This window comes from Chiloscyllium plagiosum, chromosome 24 (assembly GCF_004010195.1).
Source record: "Chiloscyllium plagiosum isolate BGI_BamShark_2017 chromosome 24, ASM401019v2, whole genome shotgun sequence".
Lineage (NCBI taxonomy): Eukaryota > Metazoa > Chordata > Chondrichthyes > Orectolobiformes > Hemiscylliidae > Chiloscyllium > Chiloscyllium plagiosum.
The window spans coordinates 42,324,889-42,337,166 of record NC_057733.1 but is presented as its reverse complement, the minus strand read 5'-3'; the positions used below and the strand labels follow the sequence as shown (position 1 = coordinate 42,337,166).

Below are 12,278 nucleotides of genomic sequence, written 5' to 3'. Positions count from 1 at the left end.
AGAACATAAAGAGACTACAGAGAGATACAGATAAGTTCAGTGAGTTGTCGAAGACGTGGCAAAATAATATAGTGTCAGAAAATGTGAAAATATCCATGTCGGCAAGAATAAAATAGCCTATTAACTAAATAATGAGGGGTTGCAGAACTATTGAGATACAAAAGGATCTGGGTGTTCTTACTCCTGAATCATAAAAGGTTATTATGCAGGTACAACAAGTAATTCAGGAAGATAATAGATTGTTATCAATAATCACAAGGGGGAGGGAACACGAATGCAGAGAGATTATGCCTCAGTTAGAGGTTACCGGTGAGAATGTATCTAAAGTACCACATTGGTCACCTTGTTTAATGAAAGATCTAAATGCAGTGGAGGCAGTTCATAGGAGATTTATCAGATTAATGTCGAGAATGAGAGGCTTGTTTTATGAGGAAGTATTGGTAAGGCTAGGCTTGTATCTGCTGGAATTTAAAAACAGTTAGAGACAACTTGATTGAAACATCCAAGATCCTGAGGGGTCTTGACAGGGTAGATGTGGAGAGGACATTTCCACTTATGAGGGAATCGAAAAGTCATGGTCACTGTTTAAAAATCAGGGTCACCCATAAAACTGGGATGGACTGGAAATCTTTCTCTCAGGAGGTTTGAGTCTTGAGACTCTGCTTCTATCTTTTTCCAGCAAGTGAATTTTTGAATATTTTTAAAGGCAGAGGTAGATTGGTTCTTTTTAAGCAAGGATGTGAAAGATTATTAAGGCAGTCAGAAATACAGATTTGAGGTTATAATAAAATCAGTCATACTGAATGGTGAAGCAGTCTCAAGGGGCTGAATGGCCTATTCCTGCTCCTTACAGCTGTGGTCATGTATCTGTTCCTACAGAGGAAATACTAGAATTATTTATTAAACAATTAAAATGAAAAGCCAAACTAAATTCCGTTGAAATAGTTGGTGGCTTGATAACCAAATACAATAGCTAAATATCATTTTGACAAACCAGATGTACAATGCACTCCCACCTTTAGTACAAATGCTGCAATATTTGAGGGAGTGTGGGTTATTATTAACATGGAGACACTGGACAACCACAAGGATTAAAATATTGTGATTTGACCTCATGGGTCTGGAATAATTCCAGCTCCAATTAGTGGGATCCAACTATTTATTCATTTCTACTAAAAAGGAAAGGCATAGATCGAAAGTGAAGGCTATTCGAGTGGTTTTAACCCAAAATACAAAAAAAAGGTCCTTAATTCAAAATAAACATCAATGTCTACATCAAAAGGCCATAAGGCTGGCCTGATTGTTTGCACTGGAGTTAATATGATAAATTGATGAAAAGGATTATCAAAGTCATTCCAATATCACACAGGATGCAAAAGGCGCTGAATTCCAAATTACAGTTCTCATACTTTCAACAAAAGTTCAATGTCATACACAAACCACTTTAAGAAAACTGAACATTGAGTTACTCAAAGTCAGTCCCATTCCTAAATTCCCAATATAAAATTTACAAGTGCTATTACAATAAGAATACATGATTTTATTGCTTCACTTTATATTTGGTAACCACTTTCCTCACTAAAAAGAAAAATAAGTTTTAACTTTTTTGGATTTCAGTACATGAAATGCCCTAGGATAGAGATATGTTTAATTCCAGTCTCAGAATACAATCATGTTATGGTGAAACAGCCTTATAGTTTGTTTTCTGTCATTTATTAGAAATTTATCAACACTACATATCATTTATCCAGTTTCTATAAACCTGGTCATGAAGGTCCTGTTACTCTGCACCGAAAGCATACCAGAATGAGACTTCCTCCCTGGGAGAAAAATCACTGAAAAAAAATCATTTGATATAAGAGGCTTGCATAAGGGATTTGAAATTATCAGCTGACAATGCATTATTTGTAGTCATTATTTGGCATACACTGGACCGACTTGCAGTAAGTTATATATAAAAATGTGATCACATAGTCCACCACAAAAAACAAACATGTAATACTGCCCAACTCATATGTTAAACAGACGTCATTTTAAATTTCCTTAAAACTACCTCTATTCAGATTTTCAGTTAGATAAACAGGATGTTGGTTGATTCGTCTATACCCATCAGTAAATGCAGAAATTATCAATGGGATTTTGTTGTATTTTATTTGACATAAGCTTTGATAGTGTGATTAACATTTATTGATGGAGCTTGTTCAGTATGAGGAAAATATTATTTGATATTCAACTGGCAGTCTCCAGTGCATTTTTTTTTAAAAAACATTAAGCTGTCCCCTTTTGTCTGCTCAAATATTGAATGCATGTCTCTTGGAAATGAAAAAGAAGGCGTGAGAAAATTAGATTTACAAAGCAACCTGCGCATGCAGGGGTTACTGCCAGGTTGATAATAAATTTTCAGTTACACAATTGCAAATTCTTGTATACACAAATCTTAGGGAAAGCATTAGTGCCTCTTGCTTCAAAGATACTGTAGATTTACATGCAATAGTTCAGGAATGAACAAAGTTGCTTGTAATCAGACATGCACATTACAGTAATGCCCATACAGACACTAATTAAAACCATAAGCAGTCTGGCATTTGGGAGCTATTTGGTTATGCAGTGAAACTCATAACTACACTTTACTGTTGAAACCTTCCAGTACACCCAATCCTTTTACAAGTTAATCCAAAATAACAGCTCTGTTATGAAATTGCTGTCCATTTATGGAGGAAATCTGGAGGCTGATTTTGTGCTATGTAATGCACAAGCTGCACTGGAAAGCATCCACCATAGATACTGCTGCCTCCAGTCATAAAACATTTAACTTAGTCTGTACTCTCAAATGAATTTCTTAATGATCTGTTTTCAACCACCAATTGCAGTTCAGCCAAAGTTAGCAAGCTTTAGATTATAATTGTCTAAAGGATCAGCTTCTGGTCATCATTGGACCCAAAACTGACTGTACAGTTCATCAAATGCTTATGGTATTGAGACTAAATTCTCTGCAGCTGACATTGATAAAGAAAATGGGGAGAAAACAGCAACTTCGATCTTGTTCGGTTAGTGAGCTGCTGATATATTAAACACTCAGCTTCCTGGCAATCAACTGTCTTAGAAAGGCATGCCCTGGAACAACAGTGATGGAATTGCAATCGTCACACAATGTGTTCCCAATCTTGAAGTCTCCTACCAGGTGAAGGCATTAAATGGAATGCAGGCCAGGTGATTTTCCACACAGTGAAAAACAACCAAGGCTGCTGCGGTGAACCTGGAAGTGATCGGACAGAATCACAGCATTGGCAGAGGCTGGAGGGCAGCATTTCTGCCCGAATGCTTGGCTCTGGGATAATGTATGCATTAAGAGGAATGTCTAGGAGAGAAAAATAATATATTTGGGTGCCAGACCTGAGCAAGTCTTCAAGGACTTTGCCTGTTACTAGATTGCTGTACTTGTTGATTTAATAGCACAGTGCTTGTGTTGTTGCATGCCAATAAACATTTGTATGACTGTACGACACTAATTTCCAATGATGATAGCAATTTTGCATTCAGCAGTAGATAGTGTTTATCAGCAGGTAGGATGCAAGAACCTTGCAATGTACCAATACTTGCAAGGTGTCATTTCCCAGTCTCCAAACATAAAAAAAAGTTTGAAAACTCAATAATACACAGTTCGATATGAAGCTGTATATAATGGCCACTTTCCCACTTGAGCCTTTCCACTATGAATGCTTCTGTTTCTTAGACAAGCACATCCCTTACTGAACCAAGAGAAGTTATTGATTTTAAGTCCCATTAAAGAATTAATACCTTTTATGAATGTATCTGAAAATTGTAAGTGCCAACAGACTGCATGAATAGAGATTTGACTTTGAAAAGTATGTGGTCGTGTAATTTTCATAGTTGTCCCTATATGTTGCACAATACCACAAAACGTCTCTTCCCAAATAGGCAATGGACACATGTGAGCATGAAAAATATGCATGCAATTAGTCCCGCAATGATATGTCCTACTAATTGTTCAAATATGCCCTGGGTATCATGCAATAAGCCAACAGCAAGAGTTTCAACAATGGATATACAGTCACACACACAAATAGGCAAACCCGGTTTTAATTGAAAGCTATTAATACAGCCAAGTAATATTTAAAAACTCATTCAGAAACAAACAGACTCTAAAGCATATGTGCTGAATAAGCTCAAGCATACTTACAGACAACAGTAAAATCTGCACAATCGCAGTATTTGAGATCCTGCGAAAATTACTACAAGGCTAATTGGTGTGATTTAATCTTTTAAGTATCACCAAAGTTTTTTTTTAAAGTTATGCCCTAAATATTAGCAAAGGGAAAGATGTTCCTTGAGTTTAGAATAGTTTGCTGGGATGTGGTTTATCTAAGATGTGAAGCATGAACTCAGTCATTCTGATGAATAGCTCAGGGACTGTATCTAATTATTTAATAATGTGTTCGCTATAAAATATTTGAAGGATTCTTAAATCAACAAAAATGGCCTGATTAATGAAAAAAAAGTATAGACTCAAATAAATAAAACACAAATATGCAAAGTTCTGATCACAACGTAGTTCTAACATGACATAGTACTTAGTCCTGTAACAACAGTTAAATCATGAGGCAATTATTATTATCAGTCTTCCGCCCAATAAACAAGGTAGTTGGACAGGAAGGTCAGATATGTCTTGAGGATTTAATCACACATTCGTGCTTCACTTGGAAGTTGAGACTGACCGGTCAGCAACGTAATAGACAACAAATACTGAGAAGGTTAAAGCCATGCGATTCCAATTCTTTTTAAACAAGCCTGTCAGTTTCGAAGTCACATTTCGAAATGAACCAGCAATGTCCTAAGCTGCTTCAAAAGGAAATCAAATAACATCTGAAGAGATCAGGACTGGGCTGATTTCGAATGTGTAACATGACAGGAGAGGCCGATTTCGGTAACACTATACCTTAAAGTTTCCTTTCTGACTATTGGCCGCATTTACTTCGGGCAGCTTTAAATAGGAAGTCATCATGCCGTAGAGAGTGTGCTCAACGCACTCGCATTTTTAAACTGCTTTTGGTTTTGAAACACTCCCGACTGCAAAAAGATGTCTTTACTTACCTACATCTGCATTACAGAAAGCTTGCTGGGGATGGTTCGGGGCACAACTACACGCCTCAGCGATCTGTTCCACCCTCAGAACCAGGAGTAGAAACAATGTTGCCAGCAGACTGCTGAATGTAGCACTCATTTTAAACCTCACCGAAATAAAGCTCCGCTTCCAGCAAAGGATCGCCGGCTATCAGGGTCTTACAGAAGCTAGTCCTGGCTCGGGCAAACACGCGGCAAGTTTAGTTGAGCGTGATCTTGGAAGAGGAAAATAAATTCGCAAAATGACATCTAGTGAAGTGTTGCCTCTGTTGGGTGTGTTTTATTCTGTCCTCTCGGAGCTGAACCCCATTTAACCCCGCCTCTCTAAAGCAGCGGGCCACTCACAGCGACAGCCAGTGTCGATGGCCCAATCTCAGAAACGCCTGTTGTTTTTTTTATTATTGCTTTGGGCAATGCTACATATTTTTTTTTCCGCCAGTTTAATGAGCTACGAATCTCTCTGGAGTGCGCTGTTGTGGCTCAGTTCATTAGAGAGAGCGAGCAAAGAAAGTATTTCGCCGAGTGGTAATAAACAGCAGTAAAATGCAAGCGATCTGACCTGATTCGACATCGCCAATCCTCAGTGTAAACTGCTATTAATCAGACACACATTTTAGCTGAAAGGAATCCTGTAAACAGTGGCTTCTAGAAGCTTCCTTTTACGAAATTGATTTAGCCACTTTTTCTTTAATCTGTGAAAATACGAGCTTTTATTTTGAAGTTTCCAATTGTGCATCAAATCGTTTTACACTTGCTTCCTAATGGGTTATTGTTTGTGGGAGTAGGGACTGTTTGGCGATCAAATCATTTGCACATGTGAAAATACACAAACAAAGCCGCCCGCTTTCACAATTGACCAGACAAATACATTAACGATTTTCACTGTCTGTGTGCAGTGCAGTGATTCACTTCAAGTGCTCAGTTGATTAAAAAGCACCATGTGATGCTGTTTCCTGGAGATACACTGACTGACAATATTGAGATGTCTAGGGTGATCCGTGTGAAAAAAACAGCATCCTTGTTTTACCTTTAGAATGAAGTGGGGAAAGGGAAACGCGCATTTACAAATTATATGGACATATTGGCATAATAGTAACTTCCCACACGAACACACTGGGGAGAAAAAAAATAATCCCCATGGTTGGAAATGACAAAAGAACTCCCAGTGCCAAAAATGCTCGTAAGAAATAATCCTGGACAAAACAGAATTTGAATTCTCTGTTAGCAACAACCAGAATAAGATTTCTTATCCAACGGGTAGGAGCAGAAGGACCTGGGTATATAGATATTGAATCCTGAACTTTATAAATAGGGGTATCAAGTACAAAAGCAAGGAAGTTAATATTAAACTTGTGTAAAACACTGGTTTAGTCTCAACAGTAGAATTGCCCAGTTCTGGGCAGCAGGCTTCAGTGAGGATGTCAAGCCATTAGAGAGGGCGCAAAAAATATTCACGAGAATGGTTTCAGGGAAGAGGCTACATGGATAGAGATGGTCTGGCCTTGAAAGAGAAAGGTTGAGAGGAGAATTGATTTGAGATTCAAAATCATGAGGACCCTGGACAGGGTAGATAGGGGAAGAAACCATTCCCATTGCTGGAAGGGGTTGATAACCAGAGGACACAGATTTGCGTTGGCAAAAGAATCAGTTAGACTTGAGGAAAAATGTTATCATGCAGTGAGTCTGGAATGTGTTGCCTGAGGGTGCAGTGGAGGCAGGTTCAATTGAGGCATTCATCTGAGAGGATAGATGGAATGGCAAAGGCCTGGTGGCAAGAGGTGCCAGAAACAGAAGAGCATGCATGGAAGATTCCCTTTTGGCCTGGAATGGTCAGACTGTCCTTCCCAACATCCTGGGAATGCCTTTTTTTGAACTCATTCTTGGGACATGAGCATCGCTGGTTGGCCAGCGATTTATTTCCCGTCCCTAGACACCTTTGAGAAAGTGGTAGTGAGTTGCCTTGTTGACCATGGCAGTCTAGCTGCTGTAGGTTGACCCACAATACCCTTAAGGAGGAAACTTTAGGATTTTGACCCAGATACACTGAAGGAATGGTGACATACTTCCAAGTCTGGATGGTGAATGGTTCGGAGGGGAATTCACAGATGGCAGTGTTTCCATGTACCTGCTGCCCAAAATGGAAATTGTCTTGCGTTTGCCTTGCTGTCTGAGGATCTTTGGTGAATTTTTTGCAGTGTATCTCGTTGATGGTACCCACTGCTGCTACTGAGCATCGCTGGTGGAGGGAGTGAATGCTTGTGGAGGTGGTGCCTGTTAAGTGGGCTGCTTTGTCTTGGATGGTGTCAAGCATCTTGGGTGCTATTGGAGCTGCACTCATCCAGACAAGTGGGAAGTATTTCATCACACTCCTGACTTGTGGTGGGTGGAATGCTCTTCAGAGGATCAGTGTGGACTTGTTGGGCCGAATGACCTGTTTCCACACTGTAGGGGTTGTAATTGTGCCTTGCACAAGGTGGACAGTCTTTGAAGAGGCAGGAGGTGAGTTGCTCACGACAGCATTTATAGCCTCTGGCTTGCTCTGACAGCCAATGTGTTTATGTGACAAGTCCAGTTGAGTTTTTGAACAATGGTGAACTTAGGATGTTGATAATGGTGGATTTAGTGATGGTAAGACCACTGAATGTCAAGGGGCCATAGTTAGATTGCTTTTTATTACAGATAGTCATTGCCTGGCTTCTGTGTGAAGCAAACATTACTTGTCTGCCCAAGCCTGGATATTGTCCAGATCTTGTTGCATTTCAAAATGGACTGCTTCAGTATCTGAATGGTGCTGAACATTGTGCAATCATTGGTGAACATTCCCACTTCTGACCATTTGATGAAAGGAAGATCATTGATGAAGCAGCTGAAGATGGTTGGGCCAAGGATATTATCCTGAGGATCTCCTGGACCTTCAAAAATCACAACCATCTTCCTACATGCCGGATTTGAGTCCAACCAGTGGAGAGTTTGCCCCCAATACCTATTCATTCCAGTTTTGTTAGGGCTCATTGATGCCATATTCAGTCAAATGTAGAGAGAAAAACAGCAATAGTACTTGGAGTTGAAAATAACTGAAAATATTCATTAGGTTTCTTTCTCAGCAGTCTGCTGAACATTTCTAATCTTTTGTTTTTATTCCAGATTTCCAGCATGCACAGTATTATCCTATTAGTTATTTGAATTATTAATGGATTGGCTAAATGTTAATCACTCATCAAATTCTCTGGTCATTGTCACATTGCAGTTTGAGAGAACTTGCTGTCAGCCAGTTGCTTGCCATCTTTGCTCCACTAGGACAGTGACTAAACTTTGAAAAGTATCTCTGGAAGTAGATTGGATGTCAAGTGCTTCGAGATGCCCAGAGACTATAAAATGCTGTCAGACTTTTTTTTTGTTTGGAGTAAACCTCAGGATTACTGGTGGCTTCAGCTGTTTACTTTTGACTGTTATGATAAAATTACACAGTGAAGGGTATATGAGATATTATGATTATACCACTGCAAATGATGAGGAAAGCTTGCTGTGGAATGTTGAATTCAACTCTCCCTTGATGTCAGTTGAAAAAAATGACCTGACTCCCAGTGCAGATCTTAGTGAGAAGGTTGGTATCATGTGTTCTATTGTATGAGGCTTATGGTCACCATCAGACTTTGGGGCCATACTTCATTCTTTAATTATGGAGCAATCATCCATGTCAAGCATGGACTCAGTCCAACATTGTCTACTGTCTTCATAGGAGATTGAGACCAGGGATCTCAGCTACTGGAGCAATGCTGCATTTGCTTCATGATATTGGCCATCAGGATAGTGAGTAGATAGTAACATGATCACTGTTGGTAATAATAGCTGTTAAAAAGAATTCAAGCTTCCAGTTAATAGCAAAACAGATGACATGACAGGATTCTGCCAGCTATTTGTTACACCATCCCAGTATGTAGCCATTCAATTCTTCCAGAATCAGTGCAAAATTAAAAGGTTAGTTTTCTTCCTATCCTTTCACAACCTGGTAACTTCCAAACTCCAAGCTGTCCTTTATGAGTGGAAGTATCGCCAGAGATCCTCCCTGTCACACAGCTGGACAAATCTTCCAGTTTTGCTTTTTCATCTCATGAGGTCACAGTCTAAGGACATGGGAGAAAACCTTTCAGGACAGAGCTGAGCGGAGAGTGATGAGCCTGTGGAATTCCAAACCAGAGAAAGCAGCTGAGGCCAAATCTTTGAATGCATTCAACAAGGAGGTGCAAATGGTTCTTAAGGCTGAAGGTATTAAGAGGTATGGGTACAAAGTGGGAACTGTGTACTGAATTGGTTGATTAGCCATGATCACATTGATGGTGGAGCAGGCTTGAAGGGCCGAAAGGCCTGCTCCTGCTCCTACTTTCCATCTTTCTGTGTTTCTATGAGTTTTAATCCAAAGGTAAGCTTCCACATGCTTTCTAACATGGTGAACCACAGAGAATTTTGGGATCAAGCTGCCTCTTTTCTGGACACTGGCAAACAAACGGAGTTTCCAGAATTTCTTATAAATTCATCGTTTCTCAAAGTTCATTTCCATAGAAACCTGAATAAAAGGGTTTTGTATCCAGGCAGAGGTGCTGCTTAGTTATCCTTGAGAGTGTAGCTCTTTCATCTTCAAACTAAATAGACAGCTTAAAGCACAACTGTTTCCAGCTCAACATTCTCAAAAACTTTTCTGGTAATTTAGTGATTCACAGTAGAGGTACCATCAACACAAGGCCTTCTGCAATTGTCTTCCAACCTTACATCTTTTTCCAGTAAAATAATCTGGGGCATATTTATTCTTTGACAATCAGATCTCCAGGTTTGCTACCAGAAGGTTCCAGAACATGACAACTGCCTCAACTCCCACTTGAATTTGAACTCACCTTGAATTTAAGACAGAATCCTAAAGGATAACAGTGTCCTAGACTTCATAATTGTAACAGTACTGCTGATACATAATGCCTGATTATATCACTCAAAACAATCTGGAGTTGACAATTTACTGTTTAAAGAGAGCAAAACTGTCAACTCACTGGTATCATTGCTTCATTACCAATCAGCAATGAAAACTGATGTTAACTGCAAGAATACCAGCCTCATAGTCATGTCTGAAGAATACACAGGCCCCTTAAAAATACTGAGCTTAACTTTCCCAAAATTTGGCTGAGTGACAATATCAAAGAGTTTCATGGAGTTTTTCATCTGTGAGCCTTAATGACTTTGCTCAGACAATTTTTTACTGAGTATAATTAGCAGCAGCGTATATGCTCCCAGTGCCAGGACCTTATGACACACTTGCCACAGGTGCCACATTTAGAACCCAGCCGTACACCACTACAAATGCTGCGAACCTGGTCTGAAGTAACCAACAGGCTCAGTGTGGTGTCCATGGTGCAGAGGAACACACATCAGTGTCGCAAGAACATTAATGCCATTCTGCAATTATCAAAAGTGAGTGCCACCATCTTCTCACTGCAACCTCACACTCATGCTAACTCTGATGGTGCAACAACATATCACCAAGACTCACGGTGTACTATTTGTGTGTGGCTTCTTGCCTCAATTGCTTTCACCTACCCATCCCACCAAGCTACAAATCCTTTGTGCTCTCCGCACTTCCTATTCACTCATTCAACACCCTTCCTGCCAGACAATAGACCTATCCCGTGATTGACCACAGTCCTCTTGTCTAAACTCAGCTCCCCTTTGACTTTCAGACGTGGCCATTTGGTTGAAGCACATGCAGTGTACTTGCTGGGTAAACTGCTGCTACATGCTGTCGGTGTGAGATTGGCACAGTACAGTGTCGTGTGCCAACATGCCCACCCCCTTGACTGTTCATTGTTAGTAAGCATAAAAAGCTGCCAGGATTTCTGCCTCTGCTCAAAGGCAAGGCAGAATTACTGTGATTACTAATCAAACAAATTATGAATTAGTATGAGAACTAGAATTAGAATTAGCTTTATTGTCACATGTACTCACATGAGTGCAGTGAAAAGGTTACAAGTCACCACTTAACAGCGCCATCTTAGGAACAAATGTACCGAGGCACGGATTCTGAAGAAAAATTCTTCGGAAAATGAAGATTTAAAAAGTCCAGCATTACAGACGTTCTTGTCATCGTAGGTAGAAAAATACAAAATCACAGGAAAAAAATCAGAAAAATCAAGCAATAAAAAGTTCGGAATAACTGTCCTTCCAAATCAGTCCACACCAGTCCCTGCCTCCAGTCCGCACCAGACCCTGCCTCCAGTCCGCACCAGACCCTGCCTCCAGTCCGCACACACCTTTTCCTCACACTCTATGCTGAGGCTCTCAGGCCAGGAATCTGTTATGGATTCACCTAGAGGCCGGGAGTCCGCAATGACTTCCCTCAAAGCTCGAGAATGGGAGTTAAGAAGAAATAAAGAAAGATCCTCTGATCCATCCAGACAGTGCCATAGTATTGGAATATTTTATGTAACATATTATGCACATTCTCTCCCACCGCTACTAAAGCCCCTTCTCAATGATCCAAAATTTTGGAAATCCTGACAGTGGTGGGTAATCTGACAAAAATGCAGGGCAGTTTTCATTTTTAAAAATTCTGCAAAATGAGTTGCTGATATATATAATCAAAACTAGTCCACAATGTCCTTGTGGTTTGAATTCTACACTGCATGAGGTGATATAACTCCCAGCTAGCAGTGGAATCAACTCTTGCTCCACTGAAGCAGTTCAGTCAGTCAATGTTCATTTCAGGAGATGGCTGCTTGATCCATTATTCTCCACTTGAAAATTGTGAACCGTGTCCCCCTTGTCAACTGACCATAATCCATTCCCATTATCACCTTCCAAACCTCAATCAGGTCACCCCACAATCTAAACTTTACTGAAGTGTAGTGTTCTAATTCATTTAGCCTCATACATTATAAATAAAATGCTTTAATTAACAATTAATCTCCTCTGCTCCTTTCTAAAACCTGAGTACCTCAGTAAACCCTACCAGGGCATTGTGGCTGAATGGCTAGAACTGCTGCTTCACAGCATCGGAGACCGGAGTCCGATTCCAGCATTGGGTGACTGTCTGTGTGGTGTTTGCACATTCTCCTTGTATCTGCGTGTGTTTCCTCTGGGTGCTCTGGTTTCCT

General features: G+C 40.1%; 1 protein-coding gene across 1 annotated transcript in view; it reads right to left on the bottom strand.

Annotated features, from left to right (window-relative positions):
- Positions 1-5,452, bottom strand: part of timp2a (TIMP metallopeptidase inhibitor 2a) — an 88,850-nt gene extending 83,398 nt beyond the window's left edge. Inside the window, exon 1 of the mRNA XM_043714916.1 lies at positions 5,113-5,452. Coding sequence (XP_043570851.1) covers positions 5,113-5,242 — 130 coding nt within the window. The 5' untranslated portion in view covers positions 5,243-5,452. The remainder of the gene's footprint in view (positions 1-5,112) is intronic.
- Between the last annotated feature and the right edge of the window lie 6,826 nt (positions 5,453-12,278).